The sequence below is a fragment of the Hipposideros armiger genome, unplaced genomic scaffold, assembly GCF_001890085.2.
Source record: "Hipposideros armiger isolate ML-2016 unplaced genomic scaffold, ASM189008v1 scaffold_5, whole genome shotgun sequence".
Lineage (NCBI taxonomy): Eukaryota > Metazoa > Chordata > Mammalia > Chiroptera > Hipposideridae > Hipposideros > Hipposideros armiger.
This window is the reverse complement of record NW_017731355.1, coordinates 1,627,077-1,645,264: the sequence shown is the minus strand read 5'-3', so window position 1 is coordinate 1,645,264 and position 18,188 is coordinate 1,627,077. Positions and strand designations below refer to the sequence as shown.

The following is an 18,188-nucleotide window of genomic DNA, read 5'->3' as shown; positions in this document are numbered from 1 at the left end:
AGGGCAGTGTCACTGGCCCTCATATGTGGGATCTGAACCGGGGCCCTCTGGCGTCCCAAGCCAGCTCTTAACCATCGCGCCACTCGGCCGGCCCCGAGTTGTTTTTTCTTCTAAAAAAAATATGTGCTCAGTAGAAAAGTATAAAGAGGATAACAAAGGTCATCAATAACTACACTAAATGAAAACTATGCCCACTGTTAACATCCTGATGTATGTGCATATTCACATAGATAGTTAGTTAAAATGGAACTATGTTATATATACTATTCCACAACTTGCTTTTTTGTCACTTAACCTATCAATGGGCAATTTATTTTTATAAGTATGGAGCTAAATAACCTTTAATGATGGAATATTCCATTGTATTGTTAAACCAGAATTTAATCAGTTCTCTACTGATGAACTTTTAGGTCGTTTCCATTCCTTTATTTATTTTGTTAATATAAAAATGACGAAGAATCTAGTACATACATCATTACAATTTTGTTTAATTATATCCTTGGGATAACTTCCTATAAATGGAATGCCAGGTCAAAGGATACACCTATTCACAATGGCACTATATTGCCATACACTCCTCCTTAATGTATCAAATTTGCACTCCCATCTATAGTATATGTAAATGCTCACATCCTCTCACATAATCAATACTAGGTATTAAAAAATATTTTAATCTTTGTCATCTGTTCTGGTTCTAAATATTAATCTTGATACATACTGTACTAGGAGAAAATAAAATACTCCATACCTTGGTCATCATGTTCTCCTCTCCAGATAATAATTCCATTTGGAAATTTCGGTATGTATTATCAATATTATTGATTTTATTAACTGCTGAGGTGATTCCTGGGTTTTTGTCAATCATAACTTGACCTAAAAGAAAAGACTCATAACAAATATTGCCTATTGACTGCATAATAAAAAGTAAAACTGCAAATATGAAATGGAAATGAACTGCATTTTAATTTGATAAAAACTGCATCTAGTGTGTGTAAAATGGCATGCAATTCTAAAAAATTCAACAGATTACTAAAATTAATGTCTGATAGCCTCCAAAAAAATGTATGGGTTCATTTTTAAAGAAACAATTTTGAGGAGTTTGGGTCTACTTACTATTTTTCCATGTTTTTTACTAAATGTCAAATGTACCAATACTACAATAAGCAAAAAGGTAGACCTTAGAGAATTGGTAAAGAATACAAAGAAGAAATATAGGAACCTGGCAACAAATGGTGTCAGAAAACACCAGACTCAGACCAAATGTTTTGCTTTACTGTGTACTTAAAACGCATGCCTCCACTTTGGAAATATATATCAGCAAAATAATGTTTTCAAACAGATTCTTTAGTCTTATGTAAATAAAATGTTCATTTACTTTATTTTTCTTTTTGTCAAATATTTGCCATACCAGAGAAAGCTACAATGATAATAAAATATACCAGAAATGGAATAGTAATGCCCTTTAATCGGTGTACTTTTTTGTCAGCAGTTAAAAAATTTGTAAGAATCCATGTGCTATCTCATTGCATAAGGAAAGATCACTTGATTTGTAAGTTAGTAAAAAGCACTCAGTACTACAAATATGCTGGAATACAACCAGAAATTGTCCAATTTCTCTCTGATAATTAGACATCTGATTTGACTACAATAATATTAATAAACTCTAGTCAGTCCTTGTTCTTATCCTGTTCTGCTTCAGATATCAGAACTCAGTTTTTAAGGTACAGAAGTTAGTTTGAAATGAGGAATGAAATTTAAAAAAGAATCTACTCTGAAGGTCTATAGTAAAAGTTTCTAAATTAGCACCGTGTGAAAATGTTTAATTTATGAGTGCCCTTTTATGAAAGTTTATAAAGTAGGAACGACAAAAGGAATGTTGGAGTTAGGATAGGCAATGATTGATTCTTAGGAAAGCTTAGACTTGACATCTGCACCTTCATAACGATAAGGATCTGCTTAAGTATTTATTATGTTATCACTATGCATTATCAGCCCCTTTCATCAATAAAAACAAAGGAAATGCATAAGAGAATTATTTCTGAAATCCTACCCATGCACAATACTGGGCACTACATTTTAAACTGAAAATAATGCCCAGAAGTTCTAACTCTACACTGAAATGATTAATCTGGAGCATGCATGGACATAAAATAGTCATATAATGACAAGTGCAATTTTGATTAGTTTTCTACTTCTTTCTTATCCCAAAGAATAAAGCATCCAAGCTCAAACTTGGGGCTACAGAGGTACGACATACCCAAACTTTGTTTCTAAAAGGCTAGGGGCACTAAAAAACAAAGTATGATGCCTGACATATAGAAGAGGCTCGAGTAGTTGAATTAATTAAATTGTGAGTACAGTGTCTAAAACATTCAAATTAATGAAACCTAGCTTTCAACATAGTCCTGAGGCCTAGTAAGTCCTGTGTACCAAAATGACAAGCTGCCAAAGAATTCTGCCAAAGCAAGTGATTCAAGTTTTACCTATGCTTATGTACTGTGTACACAAAAGTTTGAACTGATACTTAAAACTTGCTACGACTCTGGAAAAAGTATTCCAAAATGGCCCTCAAAAGAGTTGAGTATGTGGCTCAAGAGCCAGCCTAAAATTAAAATGATAAAAATGTCCTGCTTCTGTGATTTGGCATTAAAAAAAATAATTTTAGAAGCTAAAATCAGAACTTGCTAATTGCTTTCCAATACACGAATATTACTAAGACACACCTACCAATTAAATGCTTGAAAGGTAGTTGATGATCTCGAAGGTTCAGGTGGGCAATATGTCCAACTCTGCTAAACCCTGAAGTCACATCTTGACCTTCAGGAAGCACAGCTCTCAAAATTTCTTCTGACTTAAAGTTTTCATAAGTTAGTTCCAAACTATATTTAGATATCTGTGGACTAACATTAAGCTGCTTTAAAATACCGAGTTCTGTTTTCTCAAAGGAATCATCGGTAAACATCGTATAGGGATCCAACATAATTAGTCTACTTTCTTCATCTTCTGGATCTTCAATCACACGTTTTATGCCTGGGCGCTGCAGTGCTACCCTTTTAAGGGATCGCATTAATTTACTGACAACTTCTTTTCTCACTTTAAGCACTGGGATGGTGACTGTCTTTTTAAAAGCTGTTCTATCAAGTTTTGTCATTCCTCGAACATCAGAGGGTGGTGAAAACAATTCACAGTGGCTCTGACTTGTTTCTATTTTGGGCATGGTTGAGAATCTTTTTCTTTGATCCAACAAGAAAATACCAGGTGCTTTGCTAAGTTTCTGTATCAGTGATGTCCAAGCTAGTGGAATCAGTGATTCCGATTCAGTTATTCTATAGCTTTCCACTTTCAGAAGTCTTCTTAAGAATCCAGATGGCCTCCACAAGATCCTAAAAAAAGTATTTACTTTAAAAAAAATGCCATAAAGGTACAAACCAACTTAAATGTTCACAATAAGTTTTGAGAATAAAAACCTAAACTGTTTTACATAACCACTAAATGCTGGTAATTAAAACTTTTGGTAGTGTATGAGAAGTATACTATCTCTTCCACAGAAGAATTACTTTTATTAGTGGTAAATAATAAATTTGCACCTTCAATCCCCCTCCTGCCAGGATGAGGGTTTAATGACCTATCAGCCTCCCTATACTTAATGAACCTCTCCACACAGAGGAGATACAGAATACATTTGGGATTGGAAGGCCGAGATTTGAGTTAAAGGATCATCTCTAAATGAAATGGTCATTATATTTTATAGCTTTACCAAATAGCAATATTTACTAGGATAATCTCATGGGTGCTTATAGTGTCAGATGCTGTGTTACATACTTTACACACGTTATCAATCTTGGGAGGTGTGTGGTATAGCATCTTCATTTTGTAAATGAATAAACTAACGCTCAGAGAAGTAGGTTAACTCACCCAGTCTCCTTGCTGGTAAGTGGCTGAGCAAGGATTAAAACTCAGGTCTGACTGACTTCAGTGGGCACTTGATTTGCCACAAGTCCTGCCTATAATCAGAGGCTTCAGTATTTTGAGGACGAGGACTTTGCTGACTGTTATATACACATGCCATTAGGAGTATCAGTTATGCACTTTTCCTTCTAGAATACCAAAGAAGTAATAGTAAGAGGAAAGGGCCCTGCCCCAGAAACCTGTAAAGCAAATATCAAACTTCACGGGGTCAAACTGGGTCTAGCAGTTCACCAGCCGTGTGAGCTTGGGTACGTTACTTAATCCGAATCTCGGCTCCTCGCACGTAACATGTGGCTAACGACTTGTCAGAAAGCTTCTGAAATGGTTCAACAGATTCCTGACTCCCAGCACTCGGACCTAGGCTAAGTCCCCCGGCCGGTGGGGGACCTCGCGGCGTTTCCGTGCCCGGGCAGCGCGAGGCGGAGGGCAGCCCGGGACCATGGGTGCCGCCACGGGACCCTCAGCCCCTTCGAACTATCAAGGGCACCGCGGCCACCACCTCACCAAGGTTACCATCCCACTTCGTGGTGTCGCTCTGCAGCGGGATTCGAGACCAGACCCCTCACCTCATGCTCTGCAGCTGCTCGGCAGAGGGTCGCTGGTGGATGGGCTGGCCCGGGGTTACGTCATCACAGTTCGCCGCCGAGGGGCGAGCGTCATCAGATCACGTCGATTCCCTGCTTTCTTCCCGGCCCTGGTGAGGTACGGGAACCCTGAAGGGCCAGACGCTCAGCTCCGCCTCTGGCGCGACTAACGGCGGGAGGGTCAGGTTAACAGCTCGCAGATGGACCTGGTAGTCGGCCAGCAAGCAGCATGGAGGCCCCCTGGGGAATCATCAACGTCGAGCCAAGCTGGTATGTCTCTGCCCAGCAGCCGGTCGAGGCGGAGGCGGAAGAGTTGAGCCCGTTGCTAAGCAACGTAAGTCGCTCCGCGTGCTTCCCTGAGCTGACGGCCACCCGGTTTCCCTGAAGTGCCTGCCAGATAAGACCGGGAAAAGAAGGGGGATGGCATGGGGAGAGGGGAGAGGCTTGAGGCTTAGGACCCAAAGACCCCAGCCGAGATTCAGATGCGACCTGGCGGAGTGCATGAATATGATAGCACCCTAACGTGCCCTAGCAAGAAAAGCTGACGTAAAGGTGCAGTCAGGTGGAACCCATGTGGGACAGGTGCAGCGGGGGACCCGACTGGAGGAGCAGCCCTAGGGTTGTTATGTAGCTCACTGCTGTTTGTTAGTATCTTTGTCAGCTTCCTGTTTCCTCCAACCAGTCTTGTGAGGTTTTTGCAAGAGTCACAAGATTTTTCTTTTCTTGACTTAGTCATTGGGGGCTGTAAACATCTTAATACAGATATCCTTAATGGTGAAGGAGTGGAGGTGGCTTGGTAATAAGTACATAGGGCTTCCCTGACGCTAAAGCCTGTGCAGTGGGCACTCGACTTTTTAACTCAAGTCTCTGGACTGTAATACCTTCTAGGACTCGGTTCCTAAATGCTGTTTTGGGGGAGGGTGTTTTCAGGGGTATCCTCGCCAGAGCGCGTGAATTGCTTCTGTTTATTATATTGCCATTGCAAGGTATTCCAGACCATTCTTCCAGCTGGGCGGACTTAATTCATTAAGTATATAGAGATTAGTTTGCAGTACTAGCAATTGAGGAGCAACAGTTGTCTACAGCAGCCTCAGGATGACTCAGGAATTCTTCAGTAGTCACATGAGCTGAGGCCATCTGCTTCCTCTCCGTCCCCAACCCATTCCTATCCTATTTTTTGCAGTCACAAGATTAATGGTGGCTCTTCCTGAAGCCTACCTGGCTTCTGTGTTGGTGGAGATGATTTTCCTAGGAAACTAGATTCCTGGAGTTGCACTAGTGAGAGATGAGAAGGGAAGGAAAGGAAACCAGTGCTGATTGAACAACTAAGTGTGTCACACAATGCCTGTAGTCTGCAGATTTTCTGATAACCTGTCAGTCATTCCTTGATGAAACTTGAACTTCACCATCTACATACTTAACACTATTAAATTTGTGTGCTCACAGGAACTTCACAGACAGGGATCCCCAGGTGTTTCATTTGGTTTCTCAGTGTTTAATTTGACAAATGCCATCATGGGAAGTGGCATCCTTGGCTTAGCTTATGTTATGGCCCATACTGGTATCCTTGGATTTAGGTGAGTTTTTTTCTTATTTTACCATTACTTCCCCCCCCCCATTTGATAGTACAGTGAGAAGCAAAGAGATAGGCTCTAGAAACTGATGTTATATAATTTCCAGTGAAATTATTTCTTGGGTTTTAACATTTTCCTGGTACTCTTGTATTGTTGGTAGTCTGTAGCTTGGAGGGATGCTATATAATTTGCATTTTTTATTCAAAAGTGTGGCTAATTTTACGAAATGGAAACTGGATCCACACTCGTTTATAACCTTAAGAAGTGGCTTATTTGTTGTGTCAAGATGGCCAAAGTGTCGAAATTTATCAGCCATGCAGATTACTTATAAGTAGCAATTTTGTGAGTTTGTGAGTAATCTTTTCATTTCTCTCTATTTCCTCCTCTCCTCCCACTGTAGTCTTGTTTCCTTTCTGGGGCCAGACATGTGTTCTGTGCCTATTTGTTTTCATCTTTCAAGACTCTGCTGATATGCCAGTTTGCCTAAAATAAAAAGACATCTGTGTTCCCATAATACTTTGTATATTCATTCTGTTATTATAATGTAATATAATAATTTGTTTGCAAGTTAATTTCCCCACTAAACTCTGAAATCCTTTAGAACTGGACCTTATTTTTAGCATCTAGCACCATGGTTAACAGAATGAATGAACAAGCTTGTTTTGTTTGCTTTATTAGTGGAAGCAGACCTATTTTACTAGGCAATTTAAAACACATAGGGAGTCTCATTTTGGTTTTTATCTGCTTTTATTTGAATCTCTTGATAAGCAAACTAACTTAAGTAACCCATAACTTGCTTTATTATGGGATGTATTCACAAACTTTCATAATTTTAAAACTTCAAAATTATATGTGACACCTTAGGCAAGACATAATCATAGGACTTATTTTTTGGCTCCCTTTGAAAAATCATGTTTTGTACTTCAGGGTCTTACACGCAAGTGTATACCACTGAGCGTGTGCTCACTGAATCATATCACACATCACACTTCCCATTTGGTGACACCAAATTGTTTTTTTTGTGAGGTCTCTGATGTCAGTTTACTGAAAAGTGCACTTTCACCTCTCAGCTTTGCTACTTATTAACAAGTATTAAGTGGACCACAAAGATGGAATTTCTTCGACTATGGAGGCACTCCACTGTGGACAGCTTTGTAGAAGCTTGCCCTGTCAGTATCATCCTGAGAATAAGGAGGGGATTATGCATGTGGTTTCTTTTCACACCGCTGGTGCAAACAAATACTACATTGTTTGCACATTTTTCAAATTGTGTCATTAAAAGTATGTTCACTGCATTTTTTTTTGTTTGGTTTGGTGAGTTATGTGTGTTTAATAGATGATAGGAAATTCAGCCTTAATTCAGTATTAAAGATATTGATAGAGAAATACACATCATTCTAAGGGGAGGCATGGAGGGAAGTAAAAAAGAGAAGACAATGAGTTTTCACAAGTAAAATTTTTGTTTAGACATAGCATAGGAAAAAATAGCTATAAAGGGAAATATTGCAAGATTGTTGAATGACTGAACAAGCAGTCAGCAGGCAAGGGTGCTCAAGTAGGAAGTTTGTTTTTATTTTAAATAAAGCTTGTTTCTTTCTGATTTCTTTTTTGATTTTAAAAGCAGTATATTTTCATTTAAATAAAATTTGGCAAAAAGAGAAAAGTATCTTACTTTGTTTAATGACCATAATCCAACTACTCAAAGATAGTCCCTATGAACATTTGAATGTGAAAAAAAATTTGTTGTTGTAATGAGTTACCATAAAAAAGAAACTTTTGGGGGAGTTTGACCATGTACTCCTTTATATTTTAGTTTCTTGCTGCTGATAGTTGCTCTCCTGGCTTGTTTCTCAGTTCATCTTCTGCTTAGCATGTGTATTCAGACAGGTGAGTAAAAACATGTTGATTCATTTGATGAAGCAACATCAAATTGTATCCACATACAAGATTGGATGTCTAAAATCTAATTTCCAGTGGGCGTACATTATTATTAAGCCGGGTGGTTGAAATGGAGAGTTTGAAAAGGCCGGGATATATAGTATACTCAGCCCTATTGGGGAACATCCAAGGACAGGATGGGAGGAGGAAACTGGCATTCTTATCTGCCTTTCTCCACAAAACACAGCATAGTTTTCTGGGTTAAACTATATTGGGAGAAGGATCTAAAAGGAGTTCAAAGAATCCAACCTTATGCTTATGGGGAAGCAGTAAACATGTGTTCATTCTGATCATATTTCTCCTAGGGTGATCATTTATTTACTCAAGGAGAACAGCTTCCCAAATCTATTGCTTTCCCTGCCCCGCCTCTGTCTGTCAGAGGTGAGCGTGGCAGAATTAGGATTGTGGTGGATTTATTCAGTTTGTATTTTTACTTGCAAGTCTAGAATAAGGTAGTTTTTTTACGACAGTTGTATGTGCAATTAATACACTCTCTCAATGTGTGTGTGTATGTTATTTTTTATTTGGAAAACTTTATTATGCAATTCAGTCATTTAAGTTCCTTTAAGTTGTAATAAATAAAAGTATAGCATAAATTATAGAACTGCTTTTATAAGGTTTTCCTTTGGCATTTCTGATATGTGCCTGTCAATCCTGGTCTTTTTATCTGTCTAGTCTTTTCTTTCTTTAGATTAGATCAGTTATGATGCCAAAATTATGAGTTTAGTACCTGCGTGGGTGAGTTCACTTTGTTCTAGCCGGTCTTGTAGTTTTCAGACATTTAAGAAGCCGAATAAGTACATAAAATAGATAAAAATGGGATTATTTGGGATGAAATAGGTGAGAGGTGCCCAAAGGCATTTCTTGATAATTTTAAGACTCTTTAGAACATAATTCTAAATCCATGGCTCTATTTTCCTAAAATCTCTCTATTCATCACATGCACCTACCTGTAGATCTTTTTGTAAGGAGAGCTTTCTAAGCCTCAGGGATTCTAATTCCAAAAATCTGAGGTGAGATTCAGGAATATGTTTTTAACAAGTCCTCCAGGTGATTCTTATACAAAACTGATTTAGGATCCATAGTTCATAGCTGTAACTTGTACCAACGCCGCCTTTGGCCATCAGCCTACAAGTAAGTGTATGCCCCTTCTCTCAAGGGGCCTGGGCAAAAATGCAGACAGGTAAAAATACTAGGAACCAATGCAAATGTTAATTTCAAAGTAACAAATTCATAACAGCATCCAAAGTTCAGGAATAATAGCATTAAAAGAAATGTATTTGTAAATCCTCCTGAAACTTGACAAGAATTTTTATGACATGTTTTGAAATTTTGCTTTTTTTGGTGAAAAATTTTTACCTATTTATGACAGTTATATAACATCTTAATAGTTTGTTTTATTATGGATTCTACTAAAAGATTAATGTTAGTTAACTATGTGGCAATTATGTCTTCATTAACTAACATTTTGTTTTATTAATTTCAGTTACTTGGGAGTAATAGTCTTATGAAGATTTCTAAGTAACACTAAATATTTTGTTCTCCTTCAGTTCATCTATATTTAACTTTAAAATTCTGAGACTGTCTGTTGTTTAAATTTGGGGCAGATAAGGTGAAAATTCGGTTTCTCTTTCTTTTTTCCTTTTCTTTGATTTTGTAGCTTACTTGGTCTATGAACTAACTTGTTCATGGTTCTTCGTACATACTGATGCACCTGTCTTCCATTGATTGAATTCCTTCAGTCATTGTAAAATTCTTTGTGGAGGTAGGCTTTTTTTTTTTTAAATACATATATATTAGAAAATAACATGGAGCTAAATTTTCTCCTCAATTTATTGTACTATCATAAAGGACTATTATGCTCAGATAGAATTCATTGGTCAGAGAAAGAGCTATCATAAGTCTTTACAAAATAGCTTCATTTACTTGTTTAGAGGTAAAAGGTGAAGAGAAACTTTTATCTTTATAAAAGTAAAGGACTTATTCATATGAAATTCTGCTATTTTAGATTTTATGTAGGATTTGAGGTCTGTCAAGATTTTTCTTAGGAGCTGAGGTGGCATATTAGGTACCTGAATCTCTGTAGCCTTAGTTTGTCACCTATAAAACGGTAATGACAATACTTTCCTCTTGGGATTGTGTGAGAATGAAATAAAATAATGTATATAAAATACCAGGTCCTTGGTAAGTACTAACTTTTGTTATTGAGTTCTCACTGGGGCAAAACCCTTAAGGATTGCAAGGTGTTGTGCACACGCTGCCTGAGAAACAGTTGGCTCAGTGCGATCCTTTGGGAAAACTTCTGTGCCCTGGGAATGAACTCAGAGCTCCCCTCCGCATCCCTATCGCCAGGAGGGAAAGAGAGCTCTAGAACGCTGCGTGCTTCTGGCCAAATCCCCACTCCCTAGTCCTCAATCCCCACTACTCACTTAATTATTTGCCTTGAGATCATTTGAATTAATTAATTACATTACACCATTTATCTCAGTTTATGTCAGTCACTTCAGGAATCCTAGGTTTTCCTTCGTTTCCCAGACCCATTGCATATGGCTCTGTCATCCACAGTCTGACCTCATCTCCCACTCCTCCCCAACTCCTGAAACCCTTCCACTTTGCTCTCTAGAACTCATGGTCAGTCAGCAGCAGAAGTTCTATGTCCTCAACTCTTCTAAACGTTTCCTTCACTTACTCTGAGAGAGCCTAAGTTTTTTCTGAGGACACTGCTTTCCCTGTACTCCTCTCAAGGGGCTACTCTTTTTCTCTTCCATGTCTCTCACACTAGTCTGAAGATGACCTTCAAAATTTGGGGGGAAAATGATTTCAATATAGAATTCTATACCTAGCCAAACTATATTTAAATGAGAAGGTATGACATTTTCATATATGCAAGGACTCAAAAATGATCTCCCACGTACTCTTGCTTAGTGAGCAATGAACGATGCGATTTACCATAGTTAGGGAATAAAAAAGAAACAGAATCTAGGGAATTTCCAAACAACAGCTGAGCAGCGGATCTAAGCCACCTCCAGATGGAAGAAGTTCTTTTTACAAAGGCAGAGTCAGCTCTCCAGACCGACCGTACTTGCCCTCGGGACCATGTTCAGGATGGAAACCCTTTTTCTTTTTTGTGAAGTGAGTGCCTTTGTCTTTTGTCAGTCTAGCTCTAATTTGCACTAACAGTACCCGAGTAGGTTAGCATTCAGGCCTGGCTGTTACAAAAGTCTAAGAATCAAATAGTGGGAGATTGAAACAAGGTATTATCAAAGGGAATAAAAGAAAGAAACAGGCTAAGGAAGGTGAGGGAATTAGAATTGAGAGGAACTAATGTCTGACTGAATGTGGAAAGTAATGGAGAAGGAGATGTCTAAGGCTATCTCTCAGATTTCTGGCATGGGCCACTTGATTATTGATAGTATCATTAATGGAGACGAGAACATGGCAGGAGGTATTGGTTCAAAATAAAAATGAGTTCAGTTTTGGATATGTGGACTGTGAAGTATGTCTAGGTGGACAGATCCTAGAATTAAAGCCCAGGATAGAAGTTCATTTATTCAATACTCTTAACTTAGGAATACAGAGATAAATAAGTCATTTCCTTCCCAGAAAAAGCTTTTAGTCTAATAGGGGAGACAAAGATTGGGTTGTCGGAAAAGTCATGATGTATTTTTTTTACGTTTTTCGTGGCAAAAATGCGTCATGACTTTTCCCACAACCCAATATATAAGCAACTAATTTGTAATTCCTTTTGTCTAATGGGTAGTTCTTAGCTGAGTTTGATTTTTCTCCTCCAGGTGCATTTGGTAATGTCTAGAGACATTTCTGGTTGTCATAGCTGGGGTGGTATGAGGTGCTACTGGCATCTAGTAGATAAAGGCCAGGGATGCTGCTAAACATCCTACAATGCACAGGACAGCCTGAGCTGTCGCAACAAAGAATTATCCAGGCCAAAAATGTCAGTAGTGACAAGTTTGGTGAGCAACCCTGGGCTAGGTTATGGGTGTGCTCTGCTCATGTAGTGACGCCTTCATATTGTTTGCTGTGACCTTAGAGTAAGTGCATCCTGTAGCAGAAACCGAACTTTTTGTTACTGGGCTACAGGGAAAGGATGGATATGAGTCTCTGCAGGGTTAGATATACTTTTAAGTAAGCCTCCTCTTTTATTTTTATCAAAAGTAGTATGTGGTCACACACATGTGTGCATGCCTGTGTATATGTGTGTGCACATGTGCAGGAGGACTTAAAGCCATTTCCTGTCCGTTCTTCCCCACTTCTGGTTCCATTTCCCAGCGTTAGCAACATACAGAGTTTTTGTTTTTAACCTTCTGTGTTACCTTCCTAAATCCAAGTAATACTCTTCTACTTTTTTTAAATTGATTTAAGAGATTATCGGTTGACATTTCATTATGAAAGGTGAGGAGTCAGCTTGGGTACACTAATCCTCCTCAACCCCCTTCTAATTTTCACTAGTTTGTATTCAATTTCATTGATTATTCTGTAACTCTAAATAATACATTTGAACCCTTATTTTTTTCCATGTACTCCCGACAGTATCTCTTGAGTCTGCTCTATATGATATTAGCGCTCCTAGCCTTTCTTTCACCTGTTCTCATCCTATTTCCCATAGTCTTTCTCCTGTACACTAATACTGTCAAGGTTGATAATATTTACTTTCTGTTTTGTAGTTATATTTTATCTGTATGTTGAGTCTAAAAGTTGAAAACTAATGAATAGCCTTTGTAGAGTATGTCTGTGTAAATACTGTTCGCTGCAGAGCCAAGCAGTATATTGATTGTTATCCCAGAACTTTTCTTATGCATGCAATATCACAGCCTCTGTGCCATCTGAAAGGAGAATATTCCTAGCATTCCATCATTCTATTTTCTTTTACTGCATCGAGTTCTCTAAAATCATACTACATTTAGTTGGTAAACTGACATTTAAGTACGTATTAAGAAAGATCAGAAATGGCAATATAATTGCATAGTAGACATTCAATAAATGAATGCTCTGCATAACACTGTTAGAAAAATGGTGAGAGGAAAATGATGGAAAACCCAAGAAAGAGAAGTATTTCAAAATAATAAGGGTACATTCCAAATGGCCAACTTTCTGAGAGTTGAACTGTATTTGAATAACTCATGTCCCTCAGCCCAGATCCAAAGATAATATTGCTGCTGCTGAAACTTGGGCTTTGTACTGTAACCAGAGTTTATTAATTGTCCTATTTCATTGAGGAAAAAATGCAAAGCAGACAGAACACTGGAGAAACGAGCTGGAACTATTCCACTACTTCATGGGAATCAGTTTTCCAAATGATTCCTGTGGAGGCCAAGGTCTTGGTCTGGCCAAAATAGCACTAAAGTGTTCCTTGATGGTACATTAAAGAAGAAAATTTCCCCTAATTTACTTCATTAAGATTTACAGCCCTTCTGCCCCCTCAAAAACACAGCATTGATTTCTTTCATATCAAAAAATAATTTCCTAAAGTAAATGGCTTATGACTGCTTTCAGTTATTTATTTAAGAAGGATTGTGCCAAATACTGCTTGTATGAATTCCTGTAAAACTCTGAATTAATTTCATAATTTTCATAATTAATGTTATTCCTGTTCTGTAGGAATATGCTATTAATGTGACTGGTCATCACCACATCTTATTTTGCTGTCTCTCAAAACATCTTTCATTTTATAAATAAGGCATTAGAATATTGACCATACGAAAGATCAGAAAAATTATCTCTTGCGAGTAGACAAAGTGATACTTAAATAATTAAACACCAGGGAAATTAAAAACTGCAGTTTAAATAAACTCGATCAGATATTCGATGGAGGAAATGGAACTATCCAAGTGATATGGCTTTTAAAAGTAAAGTTTTACCACTCTATTATAGTCATTACAGAATTTGAAATTACCCCCCAAAAAAGGAGGAAAAATAAGACTATGCAACCACTTGTTTATAATTCATTCTACTCTTTTTTTTGTTGTTTTGCTTTATAGGTCATACTCAAATCCTATTTTTTCACTTAACATTGACATTTTTCATGTTATTATAAACATAGTTTTTAATGACTACATATTATTCAATTAGGTATACCTACCATAATTTACTTAACCACTTTACCATCACTGAGGACTTAGGTAGTTTTTTATTTTCAATGTTAAATAATGCATGATGAGTACCTTTGCATATAATGATTTCTCTAATTTTTGTCTTTTTTCCTAAGATACAAGCTCCTAGTGGTCAAATCTTATAAATACAGAGGGTGCCAAAAATTTAAAGAAAGGAAAAAACTGTATTAAAATTGTAATACACAATATATACCGATAAAAGATGAATACAAGTCATGTGTATACATTTTTTTGGCACCCCTGGTATTTTAAAGGTTCATTGTGTTCAGACTGCATTCCAAAAGTCAGTACCAGTTTATACTGTTTACAGCATTTTAATTGCCCAAATGACAGAACTTTATAGTGTTATTTTGGTTTGTATGTTTAAATGATCCAGAAAACTATTAAAAAGTGAATATGTGGAGGTAAAGCATTTGGCTGATTATGTACACATTTTATTTTAATAAAGCCTCAATGTTAAGCCAGAAGGCATTATTCATATTCATGATGTCTCAGTTATGGAAAAGTGCTTCTAATTTTGCAACAGGAAAGAAGGATGATGACAGTGACAGAACTGAACGACTAGCCAGACATTCCTGATTTGAAAGACAGAGTTAGAATTTGAACATTGTACTTAGTCTCCACTTAAAAGTCTAGTAGTCCTTTTTCACTCTGAATTTGGGAGTGTATTGTATTTAGAGATATTTTTTATAAAACTAGAAAATAATAGAGAGTAATTTGAGATGGCTAAAATGTATGCCACTATTGTCAGAAGTTGCAATTACAACTATCTTCATTATGCTGTTGGTTTGATTATATTTTCTGGAATATTAAAGGTTGTGTTCTAATTAAAAAATTAAAAATAAATGTTTATTTAAATTTAGATAATTGAAATACCTATTTATTTTGGAATCTTTTAATAATACAATTTTTGCTTATGGGGAAAGTTATTTGCTTTTCAGGTTTACAAAATATACAATCTGTACTCATTTTCTGCTATTTAAAAATAAAACAAATTCTAGTTAAACTTTTTGATGAGTATTATCTTGATAACTTGCTCATTGACTGAGAAACCAATGCAAAATAGGTCATTCTAAAAGCAAGTTATTTGAACAAAACAGAAATAGACTCATAGATACAGAGAACAAACTGGTGGTTGCCAGAGGGGAGAGGGATGGGCAGATGGGTGAAACAGGTGAAGGGGATTAAGAGGTACAAACTTACAATTATAAAATAAATAAGTCACCAGGATGTAATATACAGCATAGACAATATAGTCAATAATATTCTAATAGCTTTGTATGGTGACAGATAGTAACTATACTTACTGTAGTGATCATTTTGTAATGTACAAAAATATCAAATCACTATATTGTATACGTAAAATTAATATAATCTTGTATGGCAACCATAATTCAATAAAAATAAAGGTAAATTAAATTTAAAAATAAAAGCAAGTTGTTTGATATATAGTCCCTATGTAATGCTGAAAAGTCTCCTTGCTTTAAATTCTTGAAAGGGAAGTTTTTCTTAAGAAAGAATGGACACATTTAACTGTAATATAAAAGGGGATGTTAAAAATGAACAATGATATTTCTTTAATCTCATACCTCATAGTGACAGATTTTCTGGAGACTTGGTTCACATACACATAATATATAGTAAAATTACCTTCTCTGTCAAATTAGATAGAAGCTAACATTTAGAGAATTTTCTGTTTTTTTATATATATCAAGGCTTTGGAATGTTAAATTTAAGGAATTGTGCCCCTATATAACATTAACATTCAATTATGTTTGGGAATATTAAAGCAAACTAATAAAGATTTATTGATTAAAATAGTTATTAATAATATAATTGTGATGACACTTACTTTATGTGTATTTGAAAAATAGAATGTTGGCATTTCCCACAGGAGAAAAAAATTCCAGTTCTTAGTTTTGTAATTCTGCTTTTTAATTTCATGTTCTAAAATACAATTGACCCATGAACAACATGGGTTTGAACTGTGTGGGTCCGCTTGTACATAGATTTTTTTTCAATAGATATATTGGAAAATTTTTTGGAGATTTTCTTACAACTGTGAAGCAGTCATATCAATTACACTAGCTACCATAAAGCAATCATATTGCTACTTCTTTGTTATTAATGCATGAATTGTTATATGTGTAAATATGAATTTATTTTTCAAATTATCTTTTCATTTTTCATGTTAGCAATACATGTAATAACTGTAGTGTTTCATATAAAATGATATTGATATAGGTACTGACAGATGATTCATCTTGTAAACAGATGACATGACTTACTGTACCCATAAATGTAGTACAGTACTGTAAATGTATTCTTCCATATGATTTTCTTAATAATGTTTTATTTTCTCTGGCTTACTTTATTGTAAGAACACAGTATATTTTATATATATATACACACACACACACACACACACACACACACACACACACACATATATATAAAATATGTGTTCATTGACTGTTTATGTTATCAGCAAGCTTCTGGTCAACAGTAAGCTATTAGTAGTTAAATTTGAGGGGAGTCAAAAGTCATATACAGATTTTTGACTGCTCTGGGATTGACACCCGTAAGCCCACATTGTTCAAGGGTCAACTGGGCATCTAAAATCTACCCCTATAAAGTTATCATTGAAGTCTTTCCTTGTTAAAGCATAAAGCTTCCTACTTAAAATCAAATTATGTACCCCAAATTTAAAACTAAATTGTTGTCCATTGTATTTAGTAGTATGTAAATACATTTTAAAAAATAGCTATATGATCCAAAAAGTTTCTAAGTTTTCTGATCAATTCTGATAAGTTAAAATTTTAAACGTGTACTTGGCAAAAAAATTAATATTTCTATTCTGAGTTATTAAAACTTATTTTTTCAGCATTTCACTGTTTTCTTCCGACTTTGTAGTTATAACATGTAAAGATCATATGCAGTTTTTAAAATGCATGTTTTTACATACCTGGAAGTATTTGTTTATGAAAGTCTAGAGGAGTTTTTTGTTGTTAATTTAGTGGCAGTTTAAGGAAAATCCATGTATATCTTGAGTCTGGATATATTAAAACTCACTTTGAGAAATGATGAGACATATCTTTGACTCAGTAGGAGATGTGTGTTGCTATACCAAGCCTTAATATCTGCTAGTGTGCTTCTTTTTAGTGTGAAAAGTATAAAGTTAAGCATTTTTCAAACTATAGGATTATACAAAGGTTTTTACTTCTCTTATTTTTACCAGTGGTGTCATTAGTTAGAACATGAAGCTATATGGACTGAGGACAAATTTAGTTCTTTTATGAGCCATTTTATTTTCATCTTTTCTTTGACCACAGTTCTTGAACATGGAATGAAAATGTAATTTTATTCTCTTTTATGATGAAAAAAGAAAATGTGTGCCCTACTAATTGGGGTAAGGAGAGTATTTCTTCTATCTTGAATACATGATCATCATCGTAGGTAGCTGGAAAAGTGAATGTCTCCGAAATTATGATACAACTTTCATACTTTCTCTAACTTCATTTACATATACAGTTTTCTGAAACTGTTGCAATGAAAACAAAAGTTTTCATTTGGACAGTTTAATATGGAAGTATTGAGTGAGTAATTATTCCATTTGAATTAATGCAGCCTGGGTGTTGTTAGACAACCATGGATTTTGCTAAGCTCTATTTATTCTAAGAGGGCTCTATCCTTATAGATCGTTAAGTCTTCAAAGGTTTCCCAAAAAGTGATTACTTCTGCTCTAAATTGAATTTGATTGTCCAATAGCTATAAGGTAGTAGTAGAATAGTTTTCTTCCCTTTAAGACTTGGCATGCAAATAGTTTTGTATAAAAGTGAAAATTATAATTTCTCTTAACAGCTGTGACATCTTACGAAGATCTTGGACTCTTTGCATTTGGATTACCTGGAAAGGTAATTTTCTTTTTTTCTCCTCATATTGTCCAAAATCCAGAGAGGGATATTTTCCTTCTGTTTCCAGTTAAAAGGCACAAG

The 18,188-nt window shown here is 36.0% G+C and overlaps 2 protein-coding genes across 4 annotated transcripts in view; one reads left to right on the top strand and one right to left on the bottom strand.

Annotated features, from left to right (window-relative positions):
- TRMT5 (tRNA methyltransferase 5) overlaps positions 1 to 4,589 on the bottom strand; it is an 8,182-nt gene extending 3,593 nt beyond the window's left edge. The window contains exons 1-4 of the mRNA XM_019644516.1: positions 4,536 to 4,589; positions 3,916 to 4,097; positions 2,728 to 3,383; positions 749 to 873 (exon numbers count right to left, since the gene is read on the bottom strand). Of these exons, the coding sequence (XP_019500061.1) occupies positions 749 to 873; positions 2,728 to 3,217 (615 nt within the window). The 5' untranslated portion in view covers positions 3,218 to 3,383; positions 3,916 to 4,097; positions 4,536 to 4,589. The remainder of the gene's footprint in view (positions 1 to 748; positions 874 to 2,727; positions 3,384 to 3,915; positions 4,098 to 4,535) is intronic.
- Positions 4,590 to 4,629: 40 nt separating this feature from the next.
- Positions 4,630 to 18,188, top strand: part of SLC38A6 (solute carrier family 38 member 6) — a 52,905-nt gene continuing 39,346 nt past the window's right edge. Inside the window, exons 1-4 of one of the 3 annotated variants that reach the window (XM_019644483.1) lie at positions 4,630 to 4,887; positions 6,000 to 6,130; positions 7,941 to 8,014; positions 18,055 to 18,107. In XM_019644483.1, coding sequence (XP_019500028.1) covers positions 4,783 to 4,887; positions 6,000 to 6,130; positions 7,941 to 8,014; positions 18,055 to 18,107 — 363 coding nt within the window. In that variant the 5' untranslated portion in view covers positions 4,630 to 4,782. The other 2 variants (XM_019644492.1, XM_019644500.1) reach the window with 2 other exon arrangements.